Raw genomic sequence first — 24455 nt, 5'->3', positions numbered from 1 at the left:
ATGGCGCCCTTGGCCAAGAGGGCCATAACCTCCTCTCGTTGAAGTTGCAAGTGATCCCCCAACATGTGGTGGTACTGCGGTGGCATGGCTGGAGGGGTCGCCTCGAAAGGGAGGGAGTAGCCCCTTCGGACGATTTGCAGCACCCACCTGTTCGAAGTGATGGTACGCTAGTGGAACAGGTGGTGGCGAACCCTGCCTCCCACTGGCGTGGAATGGGCCTGAAAGCTCGGACTAGGAAGGCTTTTAGGCAGATTCTGTGGGAGCGGATGTGGACAGCCCGGCTCTCTGTCCCCCTGCTCCGCCACGGCGGAATGCACGTCCGCGACCGCTTTGAGGATGGTTCTGCGGCCTGTGGCCGAATGAACGTGCGGGGCGCCCCTTCAGTTGCCACGAAAGGAGTGAAAGGCAGAAGGTTGCTGGAGCTGGGCCGACAGGCCCAAGGACTTGGCCGTAGCCCTGGAGTCCTTGAAGCGCTCCAGCGCGCTATCTGCCTTGTAGTCAAAGAGGCGACGGCCATCAAAAGGCATGTCCATGAGAGTGTTCTGGACACCCCCTGAAAAGTTTGTGGACCTCAGCCGGGCGTGATGACGAATCGTTACCGTCGTTGCCATCGCTCTACCGAGCGAGTTTGTGGTGTCAAGTCCACATCGGATGGAATACCGTGCTGCATCCCGCCCCTCAGCAACAGCTTGGGCGAACAGTGTCCTGGCCTCCTCCGGACACTGGGTCAGCACGTCCGCCACCGTATCCCACAGAGAGTGGGTGTAACGGTCCAAAAGGCATGCGGTATTAATGCTTCGCAATCCCAAACAGAGGGAGGAAAACAGTTTCTTTCCAAACTGTTCCATCCTTTTGGATTCCCGGTCCGGCAGTGCGGTCGGGAAGGCAGTCTGGGACGTGGAGGCCTAGATAACCAGACTCTCAGAGCTGGGATGTACGGACAGAAAGCAGGGGTCACCCGGAGCTGGGCGGTGGCGACTGGCCATGTTCCGATCCACAGGAGAGACTGTGGTAGGCTTGGACCAAGTGCCCATCAGAATGTCAGTGAGGGCCTCAATAAACCGCAGCAGAGGCTCCGAAGAGCTTACTGGCGGTTGAAGCACCTCAGTGAGGAGGTTAGTCCTCACAGCCCTTGCATGGAGCTCAAGGCCCAAGGCCTTGGCCGCTTTGTGCAGCACCATGGCATAAGTCGCTCCCTCCTCCGTAGCCACGGAAGGAGGAGAGATAAAACCAGTGTCAGGCGAAGTTTCTAGACCACTGGCCTCCCCTAGCTCATCTGCCCTGTCCTAACTTAACTAGCACTGCTATGCCAGAGGGTCCTCAGACCCCTCCCAGTCCTCCCCTTCATCCGTGTCCTGATAAATAGGCAGAAATGACGGAGCCGGATCATAAGTGAAGGGTTCACCCATCGACGCCGGAGACGGACCTGAACCGGGGCTGAAACCAGTGACGCGTCGTCCGAGGACGCCGCCGGAAGCGGCACCGTGGGGGTCGGGCCAGCATAGGAGTCATAAGGTCAACTGGCGTCGACCGGGATCCAGGCCTGGATTCCACAGGGGCCTGTGGCGTCAGGACCGAAGTCGACGACGGCGCTGGGGCCGGTGCCGCCAGCTCGCTAGAGCCCCCAGTCGGGTCTGTGGGGCCCGAAGGCACACCAGCAGGCCTCGACGGCGGGAAGAGAGTCCTCATGGAAGTCTCGAATCTCGTCCGGAGTCGTGTGAAGTCCAAGGACCAGAGGGTGTGGGACCGGATGTGACTCCTGCGGCTCCAGCGGAGCCGTGCAGGTGGTGCCACCCGAACCCTCTGGCGAGTCGCGCGACCGGCGAGGGGAGTCAGAAGAGCTGCTATTATTATTATTATAATTATTACATTTGTAGAGCGCACAGCTACCCGGAGGTTTCCCGGCGCTAAAGGACACAGAAGGATCTAAGTCTAGACAACTAGGGTAAGGGACTATTGATTAAAAAGCCAGGTTTTTAGGTCATTACGGAATTTAAGATAATTGTGTTCAGTGCGTAGATGATAGGGGAGAGAGTTCCAGAGTGAAGGTGCCAGATAGGAAAAAGAACGCCCACCCATTCTGGCTCGTTTGATCCTGGGGACTTGGAACTTGTGTTGATTGGAGGATCGAAGGAGGCGAGGGGGGCGATAGTGGTGCACTAAGCTTTTTAGATAGTGGGGTGCTATGCCGGAGTTGATTCTGTGCATGTAGCATAGGGCCTTAAATCGGGCACGACTGTCAATTCGAAGCCAATGTAAATCACGTAGTGAGGCTGAGGTAGAGGTTTTATTGGGGAGTTTGCAGAGTAACCGCACAGCAGAGTTCTGTACCACCTGTAGTTTGCGTAGTACTTCCTTGTTAGCACCCAAATACAGAACATTACCATAGTCCAGCCTAGATGTTATCAGGGGTTGGACTACGGTCTTTTGGGTGGACAAAGGAAGCATCCAAAGGATTTTCCTAAGCCATTTGAGAATGGCGAAGCAAGTGGAGGCTACTTTAGCCACTTGTTGCTTCATTGTCAGTTGGTCATCGACAATGACACCAAGATTACGGGCCGTTTGGGAGGGGGGCAGGGGTGAGCCCATCTGTGGTGACCAGTGGTGGGGGCCCCATAGGGTTTTGTTGTTACCAAAGAGAAGGAGTTCGGTTTTTCCGCCATTAAGTTTTAATTTGTTGGCATGCATCCAGTTAGCGATGTCTGTGAGTCCCGATCGGAGCAGTGATGTGTTGGAATTAGTATTAGAGGAGAGTGAAAAGATGAGCTGGGTATTATCCGCATAGGAGTATATAGTGAGCCCATCTTGCTCAGCTATCGTAGCCAGAGGGCTAACGTATATGTTGAAGAGCAAGGGGCTCAGTATGGAGCCCTGGGGAACACCATATTGTGATTCATGAGTTTTGGTGTTGGCAGTGGGAGAGAAAACTTGAAAGGTCCTGTTTGATAGGAAACTGGATAGCCACTTGAGTGCTGGGCCGGTAATACCACGGGAGTGGAGTGTGTTAAGGACAATAGTATGGGAAACAGTGTCAAATGCAGCGCTTAGATCAAGTAGAATAAGTGCCAAGGTATCTCCTTTATTGACCTGTTGACGAATGATTTCAGTGACACCCAGTAGTGTTGATTCTGTGGAGCATCCTGCCCTAAATCCGGACTGAGATGTGTGAAGGAGTTTTCTTGACTCCGTGAATTTTGTAAGCTGGGCATTAATGTGTTTCTCCAGAATTTTGGAGAGGAGTGGGAGAAGGGAGATGGGGCGGAAGTTAGATGGTACCTCTGGGTCGGAGTTAGCTTTTTTCAACAGGGGCACAATCATGGCATGCTTCCATGCTGCAGGGACCCTTGCTTCCACTAGGGAAGTATTAAGTAGTTCCATGACTAAACTGAGAGTAGAGTTGTCTAATGAGTGGAGTACCTGGGGGGGATTTGGATCCATGGGGGTCGTCTCTTCGACATGTTTTTACCATGCCTCCACTTACCTGAGTGCGAGGACTTGGATCCCGACGAACGGCGAGGACTGCGGCTCCGCAACCGGTCCCTCGGCTCCGCAACCGCCTAGCTTTCGACGTCAAGGCCCGGCAGTCGGGGCACGACTTGTCATCGTGGACAGCCCCCAGACAGTAGAGACAACGGCGGTGTGAGTCGGTAACAGACATTAGTCAGTGACAGGCGTCAGACAGCTTGAAACAGGGCATCCCTACCGGCACATGGAGTCGAATTCGACTCGAAAAAGATAAGACAAAAATGTCAAAAAAGTTAGTAAAAAAATTACTAAGGGAACGCTCTTCCCGGATCTGCGCTTGCTAGCGCGGAAAAAAGAAGAACTGACGTCAGCGCGCGAGGGTGGCGTCTAAGTACTCTAACGACGTCATCACGACGATCACGACGCCGAGGACGGACGCTGAGCCGCAGACGACGCCTACCGACGCACAGGGGTACTGCTGACGAAAACTTTCCGGATCCAGTCTGACGCCTGGGGGTTATTGTAAGGTAAGGAATCTAACTAACGTGTTTCTTTCAGATCTTCATTGTCTATTATAGCTGATGCTTGCCTCACAACCAGTATCTAAGAGAAGTCTGAGAAGCTGTGGAGGTTGCCTGTTTGCTCGGAGACGGAAGGAGTGTGCCCAGCCCCGCAGGAGAAATTGTACAAGAGGAGAAACCTACCCGTGTTAACAGTGCAATATGAGCAAGAAGACACAAACTTATGTGTGGAGTATGTCTGGTGCTGACCCAAACTGAGAGATGTCCCTTAAGTTAATTTGGCTATCTACTTTAAGGGAAATTAACACTTGTTATCAGTGCGCAGACCAGCATTTCCACAGTGACCCGAGAAGCCTGACTGCAACTGCAGCTGACCATGCTGTGCGCAGCATTGCCAGTAGAGTCGAGGGACTTCGCAAAGTCCCTGGAGGCCCTGGAGTCCTCTGATCTCAGTATTCCATGCTGCAACTTTGATGTGACCTTAAAAGCAGGGCTGCATCCTCAGCCTGGGTCCTGCAGAGGGAAAACTGTGCAGTTTGACTGCAAAGAGCCAGGGATGACTAGTACAATGCTGAGCAGAGCTATACCCAGTCAGGTAACAAGAGGCCATTCATGAAATACAGACTATCAATGCCCTTCCTGAACTTTTAAGCAAAAACTACAAGTCTAATGGGACCTAGAGGTACCCGGCATTGAGCCATTCATCGAACAGCCCTAATGAACAAGTTACTTACCTTTGGTAACAATATATCTGGAAGAAACATAGGTTAGTTATAGATTCCTTACCTTAGTTAGTTATAGATTCCTTACCTTAGAATTATCCCCAGGCGTCAGACTGGATCGGAGAAGTTTTTCGTCAGCAGTACCCCTGCGCGTTGGAAGGTGGCGTTGCTCGACTCCGCGTACGTTGTTGGCGTTGTGGTCGCCAGGATGACGTTGCAGTAGCTACTTAGACGCCGCCCTCAGGAGCTGACGTCACGCCAGAAGCGCAGAGCTATGCAAGACACTGACCACTGGTGCACACAACTAGGGCCCTGAAAGGAAGTTCTTAACCCTAGAAGTCAGCTCGCAGAACGGGGAGGATGGGTGGGGCGGTAAGGAATCTATAACTAACCTATGTTTCTTACAGATACATTGTTACTGAAGGCAAGTAACTTGTTCATCTGAAAGCAACAGTTAGTTATAGATTCCTTCCCTTAGAATAGATACCCCAGCAATACCAACCTTGGAGATGGGTCTGCAAACTAAAGTTCACACCAGAAAGTCTTGGAGAACAGAACAGCCAAAGAAGCCATCTCTCTGGACTTGGCTGTCCAGGCAGTAGTGTTTGGTGAAAGTGTGCAGTGATGCCCAAGTAGCTGCCTGACAGATGCCATTGAGGGGTACAAGCCAGACATTGAGGGGTACAAACCGTCCCAAAGCAGTAGTAGCTGCCGTCTCCCTGGTGGAATGGGCACACAGTCCCACTGGAGGCTCCTTCTTTGCCAAAGAATAGCAGTCTTTGATTCACAGAATGACCCACCTGGAGATGGTCGGTGTGTGCAGGGCCCGACCATTCTCAGCGCCCAAGTAACCAACAAGGAGCTGGTTGTCCACCCGGAATTGTTTGGTGCGATCCAAGTAAAAGGAAACGCATGTTTTGGATCCAGACAGTGGAGCCTCTCTTCCTCTTTTGAAGGATGCAGAGGCAAGGTGGGCAAAGTGGTGGTTTGACCAATGTGAAAAGAAGTAACAACCTTGGGAAGAAAGGAAGGTCTAGTTCGGAGGACGAGCCTATCCGGTTGGACAGTCAGAAAGGGAGGCCTGGAAGAAAGAGCTTGCGCACACAGGTGATGGCCACCAGAAAGGCAGTTTTCAAAGTTAGAAACCTGAGAGGACAGTTATCTAGCAGCTCAAAGGGAGTGCACATAAGATATGTAAGAACCAAGTTCAAGTCCCACTGAGGCATTAAGAAGGGAACAGGAGAAAAAAAGATGAGTAATGCCCTTAAGGAAGCGATTTACAACAGGGGACTTGAAAGAGAAGGCTGATCAGGAAGTGGCCGAGAGGTAGCCCTTTAGAATGCCCAGAGCAGAGCCCTGCTGGGTCAAAGAAAGGAGGAACAAGAGAACCTCAGAAAGAGGGGCGGAAAGGGGATGCAAAGCCTTTGCTGTGCACCATGCCACAAATTTGTTCCATATGCAGGCGTATACAGTCTTAGTGGAGGGACGCCTGGATGCCAGGATAACATCACATACTTCGCGAGGTAGGTTAAACAACGACAACTGCCACCGCTCAATCCCCACGCAAGGAGGTGGAGTCTGGGCAGGTTTGGGTGGAGGACCGTCTTCTGCTGCTGCAACAGAAGATCCTCCCAAAGGGGAGGGAGTAGTCCCTTCGGACTATATGCAAAACACACCTGTCCGACGTGATGGTGAGACAGTGGGGGAGGTAATGGTGAATCCTGCCGCCCACTGCCGTTTGGTGGCCCTGAAAGGTCAGACCAGGAGGGTTTAAAGGCTGCTGCAAAGGAGGCTGTGATGGACTGGCCCGCCCGCTGACACCCAGAACCACGAAGCTGGTTCCCACGTCCCTGGCCAGGCAGAGGCTGAACATATTGCGCCGGCCTGTGGCTCTGGGCCGGACGTGAAAGAGCATCCCTTCGGTAGCCGCCTAAGGCAGACTGCGCAGGGCGGGTGGCGGAGAGGCCCTAGGTCCTGGCCTTAGCCCGAGAGGCCTTAAAGCGCTCCAGCGCGGTGTCTGGCTTGTCGCCGAATAGGCGACTGCCATCAAAGGCATGTCCATGAGAGTGGATTAGACATCCCCTGAAAACCAGTCGACCTCAACCAGGCGTAGCGTCGAAGGGCTACCGACGTGGAAATCGTCCTACCTAGTGAGTCAGTGGTATCCAGCCCACAGCGGATGGTAAACTTCGCTGCATCTCTCCCTTCGGCAACTGCCCGAGAGCGCACGTCCCGTGCCTCCTCCGGGCACTGAGGCAGCACTTGTGCAACCGTATCTCACACGGAGTGGGCGTAACGGCCCAACAGACATGCAGTGTTTACCGACCGCAGTCCCAAGCCTGAGCAAGAAAACTCCTTATCAGGTGGAACCGTATGTAACACGCCCTTGGAGGTGGAGGCTCGGACCACCAAGCTCTCAGGGGTGGGGTGTTGGGAGAGGAAAGTGGGGTCGCCCGGGGCTGGGCGGTGGCATCAGGCAATCATCCTGTTCATAGGAGCCCCTGTGTTTGGGCAAGGACCACGTGCTGAAAAGGATGTCCGTTAGGGCTTCAATAAATGGCAGCACGGGCGAAGAAGAGCTCGCTGCCAGTTAAAGCACCTCTGTCAGGAGGTTAGTCCTGACTGCCACCGTAGGTAGCTCGAGGCCGAGAGCCTCGGCTGCCCTACGTAATTCCACTACGTACGACGCTCCCTCCTACATAGCCACGGTAGGAGGAGACAACATGCCAAGGTCTGGAGAGGTGTCCAGACCACTGGCTCCCCCAGGTCCTCTCCAGTCCGGTTCATAACCCAACTGGTCCATTAAAGGGCCTCAGACCCCTTCCAGTCCTTCTAACCTCCTCTGGCAGCCAATCTGGTCTCAAAGGGCCAGGGTAGAACAGGGGCACAGAAGTACCCGTCGGCGCCGGATCCAACGTCGGTCGACGGCGGTCCAGCTCTGTGTCTACCTTGAGTTGGAGGCCAGATTCAACGTCGGCTGGGGACACAGTCGACGCAGGCTGCGGACGTGGTGCCGGTGGAATCGGCGCAGCGGGAGGCGTAACAAGGTCGACGGACGCCGAACTGTATCCAAGCGTCGGTCCAAAGGGACCCTGCGGTGCAGAAGCTGAAGCCGCCGGCGTAGAAGACCCAGAGCCCCCAGCAGAGTCCGCTGGGCCCGAAGGTGCTACGGCCAAGTCGGGCTGGCCAAAGATGGCGTGCATCGCTTCGTAAAACTGACGAAGCTGGGTAGGGGTCGCACCAAGTCCTGGATAGGGTGGGGGAAACTCTGAGTCGACCCTTCGGGCTCCGCACGCGGAGCCGCGGGAGGGGCACCACCCGCATCCCCCGTCCTGTCCGCCGATGGACGGGGAGAAGTCGAAGAACGGCGATTCTTCTTCGACTTCTTTCTGTGCTTCGACTTACCTGACCCGAGTGCGAAGACTTGGACAAAGAATGATGGTGACTCCGCGACCGGTCCCTCGGTCTTCAACACGAGCGGGACCGCAAGCGGCGCGGAGCCGACTGCCGGGCCTCAAGAAGCTTTTGGGACCGCCCCTGCAAAGACTTCGGGTTCATGGTACGGCAGACGGAGCACGACTTGGGGTCGTGGTCGCACTCCACGGCAGAAGAGGCACGCGCGGTGCAAATCCCTCACCGACTTCATTCGGCTCCAGGAACCGCAAGCCTTGGAGCCGAGCATCCCTCATGAACCAGGAGTCGATGGACTCAAAAAGCGATGTCGAAAAATGTCGAAAAAAAGTCAGTCAAAAAGTGACTGGGGGTACCCCTCTCCCTGGATCTACGCTTGCTGGCTCAGAAAAAGAAAGAACTGACGTCAGCGTGCGAGGGCGACATCTAAGTAGCTGCAGCGAAGTCATTCCAGCGACCACGCCGCCAAAGAAGAACGCGGAGTAGACCGACGCCATCTTCCGACGCGGAGAGGTACTGCTGACGAAAAACTTTCAGATCCAGTCTGATGCCTGGGGGTAATTCTAAGGTAAGGAATCTTTAACTAACTGTTTCTTTCAGATATTGAGCTTGCACTTGAGCAAAATATTGCCTTATATTCTATATATATAAATGTCCTGCACACACTGCTGGTGGCTTCTGCTACAGAGACAGTGTCACAGTGGCGCAAGGATCGGTATCCCTGATCAAAACGCCAGCTGTAGGCGGGCTACATGCAAATTGGTTATAACACTTTTAGATTTGGAACCTATTGTAACTGTGCCCCACTATAGTTTATAGTATTATTAAAGTGCTTCCCTTTTTAAAAGAAATGCACTGGCTAGACATTATCTTGTGGGGTCTTTTGGTTGTCTGTCGAGTTCAGAGTTCTTGCACCCCACACTGCCTCCTTAAGAAGCCTGGGACTTCCTGCCCTCAATACCTTGAGAGTGAAATGTTGAAAGGATCTACATGACCCAGTTTGCAGAGCCAATAATAATACTCTGATTTGTATAGAGCGGCATATCACCCATGAGCGTATCCAGGCACGGGGAGATGAAGTGATTTTGCCCAGAATCACAGGCTTTTGAGTCGATGCAGAGACTCGAACCAGAGTCCCCAGCACCGAAGTCGCCAGCTCTGGACGATATGCCACATCCTCTCCCTTAGAGCCTTAGAAGGGCTGACCCAATGACACCACTGTCAAACAACCTCAACCATCACGGTTGGGGTTCAGTAGTCCTCGTCTTCCTCAAACTTAGTCAGAAATTGCATTAAAACAAATGACATCTAGTGAAGAATGTGTTACTCAAGGACCAAAACTGGTGACAGTCACAGAGCGCACAATCCAACCAGAGATGCTTGGGCCATGGCACCACAAGCACAGTCACATAACTGGGGGTGTCAGTGGCACAAGTAGCATAGTTTGAACTCAACTGTGTGAGTCGTAGACAGGGGATGGAGGCAAGCGCTGAAGCCTGTAAACACCTAAACCAGGAACTGGGGAAATCCAAGAGGGAGACAGTAACAAAGATGTCAATCAAATACAGAGGTGAAAAAGAAAAAAAGGTACATAAAAGACAGCCTCCCATACACATTATTAACTTCCTGTAGTCAAGTGCATAGGAAGGGAATATCATTTGGACACTGGTTATCATGGGTGATAAACACTAAGGAAAGGCCTGGTGGCAAATGCTCATTATAACATAGGAGGAAGGCAATTTATCATCATCTCCTAATTTAAGTGGGATGCTACAGCTGGAGTAAATGCAATTAACGCCTATCATAGCAATAACACAAGGGCATAAAAAGTCCTACAGGAGCTCTTAGTTTTGTAGATGCTAGCCAAGGGTAGTAAGCGCTATACAAATGCAATTACAACACAATACACACACAATCAAGCATCACAGGAGTTGCCCTTCATTCAGAAACCTAATTAACACACAAACTCTTTCACAAAGGTATACCTTTGGATCTTGAATCCCCAGGACTGGCAGTAGCGGAATGGTGACCACAAGGTAACCACTGGCCTTCAGTATGTAAAGCGGTCCATGCAAACGCCATTGTTGAGGAATCCTTTTCAAACTGAAACACACCTGCATGCTCCTTTCTGTCACCATAACACCCTGGACCAGGCTCTTTTTCTTTTGAACAAATAAAAGAGCTAGCCTCCTCCTCTGCGTGGTTTACGTTCTCAGGCAGAAGTGTATCAGTATGCCTATGGTCTCTCTCAGTTTGTGATACTGTGAAATTGTCTTTTTCATTGTTGCCGCTATCTAGTTCTTTTTCACTCCACAATGATGTGTCACTGCTAACTATCAGCTGGAAAGTTTGTCTAGAGCTCCAGGTTTCTGCTATCTCACCACAAAGTTCCAGAGTTTTCTCACTTCTTTGTTCTAGTTGCCCTGCATTTTTGGTACTGCTACAATCTTCTTCTGGCGTCTGTTCATATGTATTAGAAGAACATGACCAGCCACTTTCGTCTATTGCCCCTTCTGTGAAAGGCTGGCCTGTGTCACCACGATCAAGCGACTTTGTAAACTGCAGACATGAATCTTTGGGTTCAGTGATAGTTAGAATCTCTTCATCATCACTGGCAAGTGAGTTGCTTGCATCAAAATCGTCAGTGTCTTCAATATTTTCTAGTCTGCATGTCCCACCATCTGTCTTTTCCATTTGCGATTTGCATTGTTCCAGATGGAGGGAGGAGTCATCCAAATATTTGGTGGCCTGTAGGATATCACACTGAATTGCTTCATCAACATCTACACCAACAACTGTGCTTGCTTTATGTACAAAATCCTTTCCATCACTTTCAACATGAGCTGATTCTTTTGCTGCTGTGTTTGAAATAGTTTTGGAAGTGGGAAATTCAACCAGTGCCACTCCCGTGCCTGAGAAAGTCTTAGATTTATTTTTAAGCTGCCCATTCAATTCCTCTGATGCAAGGGAGCATTTGACAATATCTTCAGAAACTTCTCTAACCCTGCATTTGGCATCTGATGTAGAAACAGACTCATCTAAATCAACAGAATCCGAAAGACCAATAACATTTTGACTAGCTACATCGTTAAGTTTAGATTTGCAACCATTACTGATCTCACCTTTCTCATTTATAGACTCATTTGTGATCTTATTGTTAATCGACTGGACACAGGCAATATCTTTTTTGACAGTGGGATCATCCATATCGTTCTTGACCTCTTTAAAGCTAGATTCAGCACTCACTTCCCTGTCACTGTCACACCGAACTGGGGACGTTGCTTTTGATTCTGTCGAGTAGGCTTTAACAACTACACAAATCCCCATTTCAGTAGATGCCTCAATCATTTTTGATGTTTGTGAATCAGTTCTTTCAACTTTTGATGAATTCGGAGATCCTTTCGCTACATTAAGATTTGAAATGGTGTCTTGGCTGACAAATGGGGGATAAGATGCAGAGGACTGGTTTCCACAAGGCTCATTATAGTCATGGTCTTTCGTGTCCCCAGCACCAAGAGCAGGGCACGACGATGCATGTGAATCTCCAGAATGTACTTGAATTTTTGAATGCTGCATTACATCTGTTGATCCACATCTAACCTGGTTCTGCTCCTCCAACACGTCAGTTGCACAGCGACCAAGATATTTGGATCCTCTTAGGTTCTCTGCAGGATATGATGCATCTAAACAATCCAGTCCAATATCTGCTCTTTCTTCATAAAGAAGTTCTTGATTTTTGCAATCGGAAACTTGGGAGTCAGTCTGCTCGTCTATCACTAAAGAAGACAGATCGGTGTCTTCTGAACAATCGCTAAGGCTGCAGGGGCTTCCAAATGAAGAACCTGATGATTTGGTATGTCCTAAATTATAACAATGGTCTATGTATACGTTGTTATCAAGGGAGTTTTGGACTGCAGCTGCATCTGAATCTGAATTGTTAGCATCCATTATACTTTCTGAACACGGGATCTGGTTTGAAAATCCAAAACTGGCCTTATCTAATTCCTCAGATGCATTGCTTCTACCACTATTAACTGCAGTTTGAACAGGTAAGTCTGCAGTAATCTCTTGAATACTGCATTCGCTGCATATTGCACTCTGTGGCTTATCACCATCTAAAGAAATAGGTTTGTTTCCATTCACGTTTCCTTCCTTATACTGTCTCGCTGCTACATCGTTATCCACCAGGGTTACTGTTGCTCCTTTATAATTATCAATACCAACCATATCCATTTCTTTATAATCACTCTCTTCCTTTTCAGAGTCAGTGGAAATGGAATTAATTTCCTCCTCAAGCCCCACAGAGGAGCCATCTTCGTTTTCAGAAACGGATAAAATACTGCCCTGGCTGCCGGACGATGGGTTTGATGCAGCAGTGAGGCATCCTACTTCATGATCTCGATCCATACTCAACTGGCTTATCAACGATGCACTAATAATCTCATTTTCAAAGTTACTTTTTGAACCGGGTTCTCTGTTTGCAAACTGAATTGCTGAAGTTCCTATTCCCTCGCTAAATGTTTCTTGTTTTTTACCATTCGTCTCTCTAGACTCCATCTCCTCTTCAAGCATCAGAGACTTGTTTGTCTTTTCAACAATCACAAGTCGGTTACCAGATGAACAACTAGACCACTCCTCATCCTCCGAAGTACTGACTTGATTGGCATTTAAGGTATCTTCATCGCTGTCTATCTCAATCCTGACACTTTCAACACAGGGGGATGATGCTGCATTTGAATATTCGCTATCATAGGTAGCTTCCGAGCAGGAGATCCCAATTGTTGCAACTGTTCTTTCCTGATCAATTCCCACATCTTCCACAGAATCAGCTACCTCGTTTTCCAAAAAAGAGGACTCACTAGAGTTATCCGTAGGATCTAATATTTCAGTTTGACTGCAAGATAATAAACTGGACCAGTCACTTTCAGAGGAGACGACTTGATCACTAGAAGTCGTATTTACTTCTGAATGAGAGAAAACTAGACATGGTTGCTCCTGTATTTCTTTGGATAAATGTGAATTTTGGATATCTGAGTGTGCTATAGTAATATTTTTTACTTCAGATGAGGCAGAGGACACAGCAAGAAGTTCAATTGTTTTTTCCACTATATTTTGCGTGTTGGCTGGAAAACTCGGAGACTTAGCATTACCCAGGTTAAGGACTAGGTTTTCACTTACAGTATTTTCCTCATGCAGGTGTTCTTTTCCATCATCATCAAAAGGTGATGATTCCTCAACTGACAATTTATTTCCTGGGGACTGGATCTTTTGTGTTGAAGAAACACTGGCATTATCAGGTTTATCTACGGTAAGTGTTTCATCCTTGTCATTTTTCTTACATGCACTGGTGAGTTCTTGTATGAAGACAGAAGAAACATCCACTTTGCTTGACTTCTCTTCCCTGTCTAAAGCTATCTTTCTATTTAAGGTGTTTTCTTCAAACGCAGTCTGTTGTGGATTGCTTGCAACCTTAGTTATTGAAGCTTCAGACCCCACTTGGATTTCCAAGCATTCCAATATCCTTAAATTTGTATGACAACTTCGGCCCAGGTCTTCATCAGAATTTTTATCTTTTCCAGCTCCTTTTTGCGAGTTGGCTACTGCTACTTTCTGATCAAGGAAAGAGTCATCAAGTTGTTTGATAGGTTCTTGGGCCGTGCACTGTTCACCCACCGAGAAACTTGAAGTTTCCTCAAAACTGAAAGTAACATCTTGAGTGCCAGTTTGACTTGCATCACTTGTCATCATGTCATCTGTATCCAAGCAAACTGGCCAAGATGATTTCACAGAGTCAGGTTGTGATCTACTTGCTAAACAGTGACGTGTTTTTGATGTGCTGATGCTATCCTGGTCCAATTCATAATTAGCAGAACTATGGCATTCTGAAGTACAGACTGTTTGATTAAGACCCAAGACAACTTCTTTAGACTGCCCTTCTATTTGATCATTACCTGCACAGCCTGGTAGGGATGTATTCAGAAGCAATTCTTTCATATGAATATCAGAACTATGGATGTCTTTTTCAGAACAAACGTTTATCTGATTTGTTTCCATAGGAGAAAAAGCATTGGAAACATTTGTACTCAATGAATTCTCTTCCAGGAGTCTGGTTTCAGGCATGGAGGAAGGTAAGTCCCTGTCTCTGATATCCCCTTGGATCCTGCACTGGCTGACACTGGAGCCTTGAAGAGACTCATCACAGCTGTAAGAATTTTCCCCACAATCATTATTTTCCACTTCACGATCAATGTGAACATTTGAAACTGATTTAGAACCAGTGTCCATTTGCATTTCTGGACACTTACCCACTTCTTCTAACCTTACACTGATCAAACAGGATTTATCTTTAGAAATTCTTTCGTCATTGCAGGCTCTGTATTTATTACTAATTATTTCGTTTTCGTATCGAAGTGAAGCAGCATCTGGGAGTGTAGGAACATCGTAATTTTTGTTATCCACAGATAAATTGTTGTTCAAGCAAGGTGTGCAGAAGTCTCTCTCTACTTTAGACACACTTGATGCATTTACAGCACTTTCTTCAACAGAGACACTTTTCCAATGATCAATTTCAGAATGACCTTTGGGCCATTCATTGTCATTGAGTGAACCAACAGTCACATACTTTTCCATTTTGCCACTACTGTTCAAAGGCTTCAGAAAAAAACTTTTGACAAGTAAAGATACTAAGCCTGACTCTTGTGCAGCATTTCTACGAACATCCATTTGACTATCACCAGCTGAAATGCTGTGAGTGCAGTGCCAATATTTTAAGAATTCTCTAACTAGGTTTCCAACAAGCTTAGCACGATAGTCATTTTGGTCAGCAATATGTAGAGACTGCGAGGAAGATTGTGAAAGACATGTTTTTTTGAAAGGACAGGACTCCTCTTCAGGATTAAAAACCTCCATGAATGCCCTTTTTTTGTTCCGATTGTCAGAACAGTCTTCCTTAACATCTGCTTTATTGAAGGTCAGAGACATATCGGACATTGAATCCATAACCTCAATTTTAGAATCTAGAACTGAGCCACTGCAGGGTGAGCATGGCTCTACAAACTCACTATCACCACCCTCCTGCAGTGTACTTGGTGACATGCCAGGCAGGAAATCCTGGCTCTGTTTGTTGCCTCTGGAAAGCAAGGTTCGGTCATGTGCCTTTAAATGGAAATCAGTTGCTCTGTCAGAGACTTCTAGAGGTGCAGATGGAAAGGCATGTGGTGCTGACTTGCTGATTTCAGATAAGCTTTTCTGAGTGCCTAGTTGATCTCCTTTGCCAGAATCTGACATGTTAGCATAATGCTCAGGTCCAGTCTCTCCAAAAGAAGAAATTTTGTCAAACTCATCATTTCCTTTCATTTGACATCTTACCATTTTCTTCCCTCCATTTGAGACCTCTGATTCAATGGTTGTTTCAGAAACTTTGACGGCAGCCACAAAATCAAGATCTCCAAAATCCTTGTCAGATGCCAATCTTAATTCTGGGGGGCTCTCCAGGCTGGTCCTTTGTCTGCTATCTTGGTTTTGAGCATTGGATTGGCTGTCTGTGTCAAGGCTGTTTTGATCACCTTGATCTTCACCATGCTTATCCTGCACCATCAATGGAAGCTCACGCTGCCTGGTACTTTCAATGGAAGAGGCAACAATATTCCCATCATGCATTTCGGACAATAAAAGAGGAACAGGTAATGGTTTCTTTGCTGTACATTTTGGAACATGCTCTTCTTTGTTAAAAAAGCATTCAACAAGTTCCGTTTCTGGCTTCTCACAAGGTTCATGATTTTCTTCAAATAGGGCCACATTTCTGTTAATGGAGGTTGCAAGTTGTGATTTGTTGGATTTTGCCTCATTTAATAATTCCTTCGTGCCATCAATGTGAGGTGTCCTTTCAATCTCAGCCTTCAAGTGCCCTGCCTGATCACCTTTCCCAGATGACTCGAGTTCCAAACTTCTGTGGGATGGTTCACCTTCATCAACTTGCACACTGCTCTGTGTAGTGCCAACACTGCTGTCTAGATGTTCTGAAGAAGGTTTGATATTCATTTCAGAAACATCCTTACCCACAAGAATTGGCAACGCAATAGATGGAGAGTCTGTCTCATGCAGGGTATTTGAAAAGCACAAATCACACTGAGGACTACTTGGCATAAGCAAAGGTTTCTCACTAAGCATTTTACTTATGTGATCACAAGAATCTTTTTTTTCTGAATTCCTCTGGGAAGCATTCTCAATGGCATGATCCTTCATTGCATCAATCTCCTTGGCCACATTTTCCGTGTCTTTGAGCTCACTGGCCTCAAGCTCCATGACAATTGTTTCTTCGGCCTCAACGTCTTTGGCCTTCTCTTCGTTGGCTTCAACAACCTCCTTAGCTTCATTTTCCTTCACCTCATTCTCACTGGCTTCATTTTCCCGGTCTTTAACCTGCATGCCAGCGTCGCTGACATTTTTTTCTTCCATTTCGTTTTCACCTTCTGTGTTGTCATTAAATTTGAACTCTCTCTTATTGGAAAATGGCATTATTATGGTTCCCATTGAAGAGGAAAACCTATTACAGCTTGTGGCTGGCTGTGGCATCGGGCCAGAACTGAGGAGATTGTTGGTTTGCAAAATATCTGTTATGGTTGAATTTTTGTCAGGACCTAGTGCGGGGATGGCTCTTGAAGATGTGCCACTTGCAAATTCAACTGGTACTTCTTGTAGAGGTGCCTCACTATAATGTGCATCTTCTTTCCTTGTAGTACATGTTTCAAGATGAGTAGCATCTAAATTAGGGCTTAGACTGTCATTATTTTCAGCCAGGGGAAACCTTTGTACTGCATCTATATGTCTGTTATTTTCAGAAAATGACTCTTCTGGCTTCAGCTCAGTAGAATCTGCTTTGATCTTTTCTTTAGAGTCAGGCACAGATAGCATCAATCTGCATGTCTGATTATTAGGTTCTTTTAATTTCTCCTCCACATTCACACTTGTGACACTTATCAATTCAACAGAAGAAGCATCACAAATTAGAGATTTCTCCTCTCCAGCTGTCAAGCAGTTTTCTGGAAGAGTCACAGTAACCTGGTCCGTTAACACAGGACAGCGAGTTTGTATCTGAGGTGGGCAAAGCACATTTACTGGAAGTACATCAAATTTGCAAACATCCTTTAAGGGCTTATTAGAAAACTCACTTGTGGAAAACTCTGTAAGTTGCGTTTTCTCTGCTGATTTACTTAATGAAATGGGAGGGCAGTAAGCCTGCTCATTTCCAGTACTTAACACTGTGACCTTATCAGTGACTTTTGCTCCCTTCTTCATGGCATCCAAAGAGTTCAACGAGAGAGGACTCTGCATTATAGTGTCCCTATCCCCAATGACTGAATCTCCGAAAGCACTTGTGTGAGTAATCTTCAGCTCAGAATCTGTGTCTAGTAAGTCTATTTCCTTTTCATTTGCTGTAGGTCTAGGATGCATACTCATCAGTAACTGACCATGTTTTACAGACAAATCTCTCATGCCACTTGATACTTCAGGTAACAAAGGAGCACAAGGGCTAGTTTCTTTTGAAGTCGTAGACTCAATTTGTTTGGATGCAATTCCTAGCTCTCTCTGGTCACCTGCCTCAAGATTGCAATCTAAATCACTTGGCTTGTTTGCGAGGTGGCTTTTGACAACACTATCAGACCAAGGAAGGTCCTCAGACTGGAAGGTTGTTTTGTTTTTATTGCTTCCAGGATGCTCCCTGAAGACAGGATAGGATTCCATATCAGCCATTTGATTTATACTGTGGTCACTGATGTCACCAGACCCATGCTCTGCAGACTTTGGTTCAGAGGAAAGATTTATAGATAAACACTTGCATAAAGAACCATTTTCTTGAGCACACAAGTCACTTTTGCTTTCTCTATTGAAAAGGGGAAGTATACCAGTTTCGTCAACCTCAATTTGAGTCTGAACTACTTTTTTAGAATGTTCACTTGCATACATACTTTCCTGCATCATTACCTCATTGGACTTTCTGAAACCAATTGTGGAGATCTCAGAAACTGGTCCAGGGCAGTAAGATTCCTCTACATTGAAAGTATCCACTGGAGGTTGATACTGACAAACAGGTGTTTCGGTTTTACAACTGGCATCATAAAACGCGCTCATAGAGGGGGCACCTTCAGACCCTAGCGACTCTACAGAATGAAAGCGTATGTGATTCTCACAGTGATCCTGCTCATTCACAGATGGAATATCCTTTTCATCATTTTTAATTTCTTCTCTCAGCAATTTCTCACTGATGCCATCAGGCTCTACAATCGCCTCCACTGTGCTGACATGCAAACTGTCTTTAGCATTAACTGCAATATCTCCCTTATAACCAGCTGGGTAACTCTGATACACAGGCATTTCTTCAAAAGCAGGACTTAGTTTTTTGGTACAGTCAGCAAACATCTCTGCATGACCTATGTGGCATGCATGGTTGTTGATCACTTTACTTCCCTCGAAATTCTCACTGGGTGCTTCAGAAGTTATATGGACATGGTCACGAACATCCGCAGCAGCACTGAGAGTAGATGGGCGTGGAAGAGGATCTGTCAAACTGGGAAAAACTTGAATTTTACCAATGTCAGAACCTTCATGGTGTATATCCATTTTATCACTGCTATTTACTGTCCCAGCCAAAATGCCAATGTCTGCTGCATGGTTCGTTTCCACTGTGGACTTTGGCATCCGATCTCCTGGATTGGACTCGTTGAAGCACATCCGGACACCAGCAGAGCGAAGAGGACCATGGTCTACACTTGCATAATACGGTGTTTGTTTGGCTAAATCAGAACACACATTCTCCTTACGAACACACTCGAATCCGTGGAGACTTGGAGAAGCAGTTTCTTCTTCCACTTGCAGAGTTTCCAAGTGGGCTACAGAACAATCATGTGTGCTTGTAGGCAACATACCCTGTACAAACCCATTTGCATCAGGATTTATATTGGCATCATTGACCTGTAGTAACACATCTTCCGAAATGCAAATCTTATGCATGGGTTTTATTTCTTGAACCAAGTTTGTCACCTTAAAAACAGAACCATATTTGTGCAGTTCACCTTCAACAAATTCAGGCATGGGAGGAACATGTTTTGCATCAATACTCATAGACTGACCAGCACACTGTGTGGAATATACAAGATCCTCCACTTGATTGTGTTGTCCAACCATGCAACACTCCTTTGAGTTGCTCAGTGTTCTTTGAATTCCAGGCAAGGTTTCACAGTTTGTTTCATGAATGGGTGATTGTTTCTCACAGGCAGACACTGGCAATATGTTACTGTCGTCATCCGCCTCTTGGGAAAAGCCAGATTGCTGAATAAGCTTTGGGCCTTTGTCTGAAGTATATGCTAGCTTTGCAACTGAAGTCACAATATCATATTCGGGTGATTTGGAACGAAGTATAGCTGATTCCGAGCTAGAAATTGTCTCAGTAGGATTCGCTGTTTCTGGTGCAGTTGAGATATCGGGTATTGAACAAATTCCAGCTGATTCATGTCTTGAGCTTGTGCAAACATTCATCAGTGGCAATGCAGCTAAAGATGACTTTGATGCCAAAGACGTCCCTGCTGCTGTTTCTCCTGTGGTTGTAATGGTGAAAGTAAGATTGGACGCGTTAGTAGTTTCAGATGCCCACACAGGTCCCGAGAGAACTGAAAATCCAATCTTCTTTACAAAAGCCAAGTTGTGGCTTTGCAGATCAGGAACTTGCACAGAGGTCAGGACAGGCCACTGGACCTGAAAGAAACAAAGAAGGTGCAGTCAGTATATGTATTACTATAAAGTACCGTCAGGCAGCCAACAAATTCAACAAATATAAAGGGAAAAAATAGCCCCAAGAGCATTTGCTATGGAATACAAGGCACAAGGCAGTTTGGGTAACTAACCTGCTTTCAAATCGGTCAATTTTGACCACATTTTAATAAATGGGTCTTTGTTGAACACAGGTTCTTTTACTAGTCATATCCATAACAAATGATAAACCATAGCCACATTTCTAAGGCACTATTTATAAACAGCCCACATTATACAAGAAAAATGTTACTCACCCTGTAACCTTTTGTTAGTATTGTGTAGCATTATAGATGCATATTCTTTGAATATGAGGTTTGCAACTTGTTATTCTTTCAAGAAATTTGGATCACCAGATCTTTTGTAGCTCCCTCCCTTAATCCACACTGCACCAGGTCACAGACTCCAACTCAGATAGTTTACTGCTCAGCTATTGAGTTGTACAAGGGATGTGTAGTGATATAGACAAATGTAATTTTTATTGTAAATGGTTAGATAATGTAATAGAAATGATCAGAACATCTGTGATCAGCAGCCGCCACAAGGGGTAGGTGGGAACAAGCAATTCTGCAGTACTACACGCTACGAACAGATGGTTGCAGGGTAAGTAACATTTTCCATTCATAGCATGTGTGGTTGTTGACATGGATGGCTTGCATAGACTGCAAGGAAGTTTTTCCGCAAGCGGAGGCTAGTTACCAAGATGTTTGAAGTACTGCTCTTAAGCAGTTTGGATGACTGACTGCTGACGGCCTCACTGTCCAGAGTAGTGTTTAGTAAATTTGGGAGATAGTTACTAGGCAGCAGCTACAACGATATCTGCGAATGGTCCGTTACCTACCATAGTCATTGTGGCCATTCTTGCACGTTGAGTGTGCTCCCGAGGCACATGCCCGATCTGGTGATGGGGTGTCCTATATGGGGTTTAGTAAATGACACAGACTTGTTTTTTATTACAAAAGGACTTCATTCTGTAGATGCAATACAGGATTGCCCTTTTGGGATCCAGTGTGTGCAAAGTCCTTTCCGCTGTAAAATCTGGCTGCAGGAAGAAAATGGGGAGTGCAATGGTTTTCGTTGATGTGAACGGGTAGGAATTAAGGAATTATTCTAAGGACAACCCTATCCCTATGGACCTGCATGAATGGTTCCTCTATAGTTAGGGCTAGCAACTTGAAAAAGGGTCTGAGGGAAGGGACTGCCACAAGGAAGGTTAACTTCCATGATGTGGGATAGCAGTAGTGGACACATCTTTTCAACCTGGCTCTATAACAGGCGCTTGTGGTTGGCTTGCATCCATCTCTTAGTATTAGCCTACACTTGTGCGGATATTTGAGGTATCCAAACTATGACCATAGGTGCTAGACTGCTAGATTGAGCTGCTTACGATCTGGATGTATGAGTTGGCCCTGATGTTGCATGAGAAGGCTGTACCGGAGCGGAAGATTTTTGTTTGGGCTGACAGCTCCAGGAGCATGGAGTAATGGGGCTGCCTGGGTCAGGTTGGTAAAATTAGGATGAGGGTCATGGACACAGGCCAAATCTTCCTCATCACTTTCAGAATGAGGGGGAGGGGTGAACAAGCATAGGCAAATAAGCACAACCAGTTCATATGTACTGCATTGCCTACGGACAATGGGTGTGGGGACGTGGACATGAGGTTTTGCCACTTTACGTATTATGGGTGACAAAGGAGTAAGGAGTGCCCCACTGACGGAAGTACCTTTGAAGGACTGGTGGGTTCAGTTCCCACTCCTGGACTTCTTGATGAGCCCAGCTGAGCTGAATTATAGTTCTCCAAAAGCTAGATTTCCTGGGCCACAGCAGACAGCTATGTGGGGGTGGGGGTGGAGGTGAGGGTGGGTTGGTCTCATTTTCTAGATGTAATTTATGGCTGTCATGTTATTCATCTTTATTAGAACTGTTTGCCCTGGATGAGGTGGAAAGAAAGGATCGGAATTAGAGCTGACCCAACTAACAACTCAATTATCTTCCCATGGGATCATCTCATGGCATTGTCCCCTCTCCAGGTGCAAAAAGCTCAAAATAAGGACTTCTGGGGTATGAAAATTGTGTGTTTGTACACATTCTTAAGGGGACTCAGGAGACTGGGGTGGTGTGCAAGGATGAGGAGGTGGTAGTAGGGGAGAAGAGTGCCTTGTAGGTTGTAGAGTTTTCCCTTACATCTAACCATTTTATTTGGTGGAGGTATGGGTGTATTGAAGGATAGCTCTCCCGGGAAAGATAATTTGCGCTACTTCGGGATGTGAAAAGTTATGTGTAGAGAGTTGGATGGGGGCAATAGGAATGTTCCCTAACAATGCCATTGAAGACCCTATTTTAACAGTAGAGTGAGCTTTAGGGGGAACACACAGAAGTCCTTCAGCTTTAGCATAATACGTTTGGATGCATTTTACGATCCATCTTGATATTCCAGACTTAGAAATCGCATTTTTAATGTGAGGAGGAGAAAAAGCAATGTATAAATGCTTAGTCTTGCTAAATGTTTAAATTCTGTCGATATAACACATTAAAGCTCTTTTGACATTTAATGTATGTAGAGCCCTTTCTGCAACTGAGTCAGGTTCTGGAAAGAAGACAGGTAAATTCTATAGATTAATATGAAAAGGTGAAATAACTTTTGGAAGGAACTTTGGATTTGTTCAGAACACTACCTTGTCTCTATGAAGCTGGAAGAATGGTTCTTCCAAGGTTAGTGCCTGGATCTCACTGACCCGTCAAAGTGAAGTGATAGGAATTTAAAAAGGCACATTTCCAAGACAAATATTGTAGTTGGCAACAATGTAGTGGCTCAAATGGAGGTCCCATAAGTCTTGTTAGTACAATGTTTAAGTTCCATGCTAGAGCAGGTGGAAGCTTAGAGGTAATGATTCTTTTAAGTCATTCCATACAGTCTTTAATAACAGGTATTCTAAACAAAGATAAGTGTTGTCTATTTTGCAAGTTGGCTGCAATGATTGCCAGGTGTAAGCATATTGAAGTATTGACTAAGCCCGTGGTTCGCAAATGCAACAAATAAGAAATAATTGTTTGTACTTGTGCATTTAGAGGGTTAACTTTTTGCTGCTTGTAGTACAGAACAAATCGTTCCCATTTGGCAGCATAACATTGTCTTGTGGTAGGTCTAGGAGTTTGTTTAAGAATGTCCATGCATTGTTATGGTAAGTTTAAGTATCCACTTTCCAAGACCTCAGGTGCCATATCGCAAAGTTCATTTCCTTGAGATTGGAATGTTTTATTGTGCCCTGGTTATGTGTGAGAAGGTTTGGGTTAAGTGAAAGCTTCTCATGGGGAACTAGGGAGAGCTCCAGTAGTGTTGTAAACCATGGTAGATAAGCCCATGTCGGCGCTATGAGCATTTGTGTGAGGGATGTTTGACTGAGCTTTCTGACCACTAAAGGAAGCAGTAAAAAGATGTGGAAAGGCTTAGGCAAATATCCCGACCAATACATCCATAGAGCATTGCCTTTGGTTAGGGGGTGTGGGTACCTGAAAGCGAAATATGAACATTTAGCCTATTCAGGGGTTGCAAACAGGTCTATTTGTGTGAACCCTCATTTTTGGAAGTATGGTAGGAGTACTTCAGGGTGGAGTTTACATTTGTGGACTCGTTGCTGCATCCTACTCAGATGGTCTGCAACTTGATTGCTTGTTCTTCTGCCAGGAGATGAATGTTGCTCTATTTTTCCTGGGCAAAGCAAGGTAATTGGAGAGTGAGTACTCCTGTTTTTGTAGATATTTTAGTCATGTCATATTGTCCGTCTAGATTAGGACAACTTTTTGCTGTAGGTGAGGCAGAAAGGCTTTCAGTGCTCGGTGGGCAGCTTGACGCTCTAGGTAATTGATATGGAGACCTCTGTGTTTGGAGTGCTACACCCCCATGAACTGTAAGGTTTTGGAGATGAGCTCCCCAACCCGTGAGGGAAGCATCCGCTGTGAGAATGATTTGGGGAACTGGGTCTTGAAACCACCATCCTATGAATATGTTTTGTGAATTCCACCTCTGCAGAGAGTGATGTGTGCAGCTGTCTACCAACACTAGATCTTGTAGTTGGCCCTGTAACTGTGTCCATTGATGTGAGAGACATTCTTGCAGGGGTCTCATGCGCAAACTGGCATGTGCGACTATTTGAGGCAGGATGCCATCATGCCCAAAAGTCACATAAGTGTTTTGGCAAAGACCAGAGTCCCAGTCTAAAATTGTTGGATTAGTATAATAATGTTTTGTATCCGGTCTGCATTTAAGCATGCTAATCTCATATGGCTCCCAGATATGGTTATATTGTAGCTGGTTGTAGATGTGCCTTTTGTAGGTTGACGGAAAATCCTAGTTGATGCAATAGGGTTATTTTTGGCTGTGTATGCTGTTTGCAAAGGGTGAGTGTGTTTGTTTTAATAAGCCAATCGTCCAAATAAGGAAACACATAAATGTTTTGTCTACTCAGATGTGCTACTACTACTGCTAGTGAATACATGTTGTGCTGGGAAAATCCCAAAGGGAAGAACCTTG

The 24455-nt window shown here is 46.4% G+C and overlaps 1 protein-coding gene across 4 annotated transcripts in view; it reads right to left on the bottom strand.

The window, feature by feature from the left end:
• Positions 1-24455, bottom strand: part of NUGGC (nuclear GTPase, germinal center associated) — a 1180213-nt gene that overhangs the window by 929504 nt on the left and 226254 nt on the right. For all 4 annotated transcript variants that reach the window (XM_078686520.1, XM_078686521.1, XM_078686519.1 and 1 more), the window contains exon 6: positions 10105-19870. In XM_078686520.1, the coding sequence (XP_078542646.1) occupies positions 10105-19870 (9766 nt within the window). The remainder of the gene's footprint in view (positions 1-10104; positions 19871-24455) is intronic.

Source organism: Lissotriton helveticus, chromosome 4_1 (assembly GCF_964261635.1).
Source record: "Lissotriton helveticus chromosome 4_1, aLisHel1.1, whole genome shotgun sequence".
Lineage (NCBI taxonomy): Eukaryota > Metazoa > Chordata > Amphibia > Caudata > Salamandridae > Lissotriton > Lissotriton helveticus.
The sequence above is the reverse complement of the archived record's forward strand: the minus strand, read 5'-3'. Positions and strand labels throughout refer to the sequence as shown.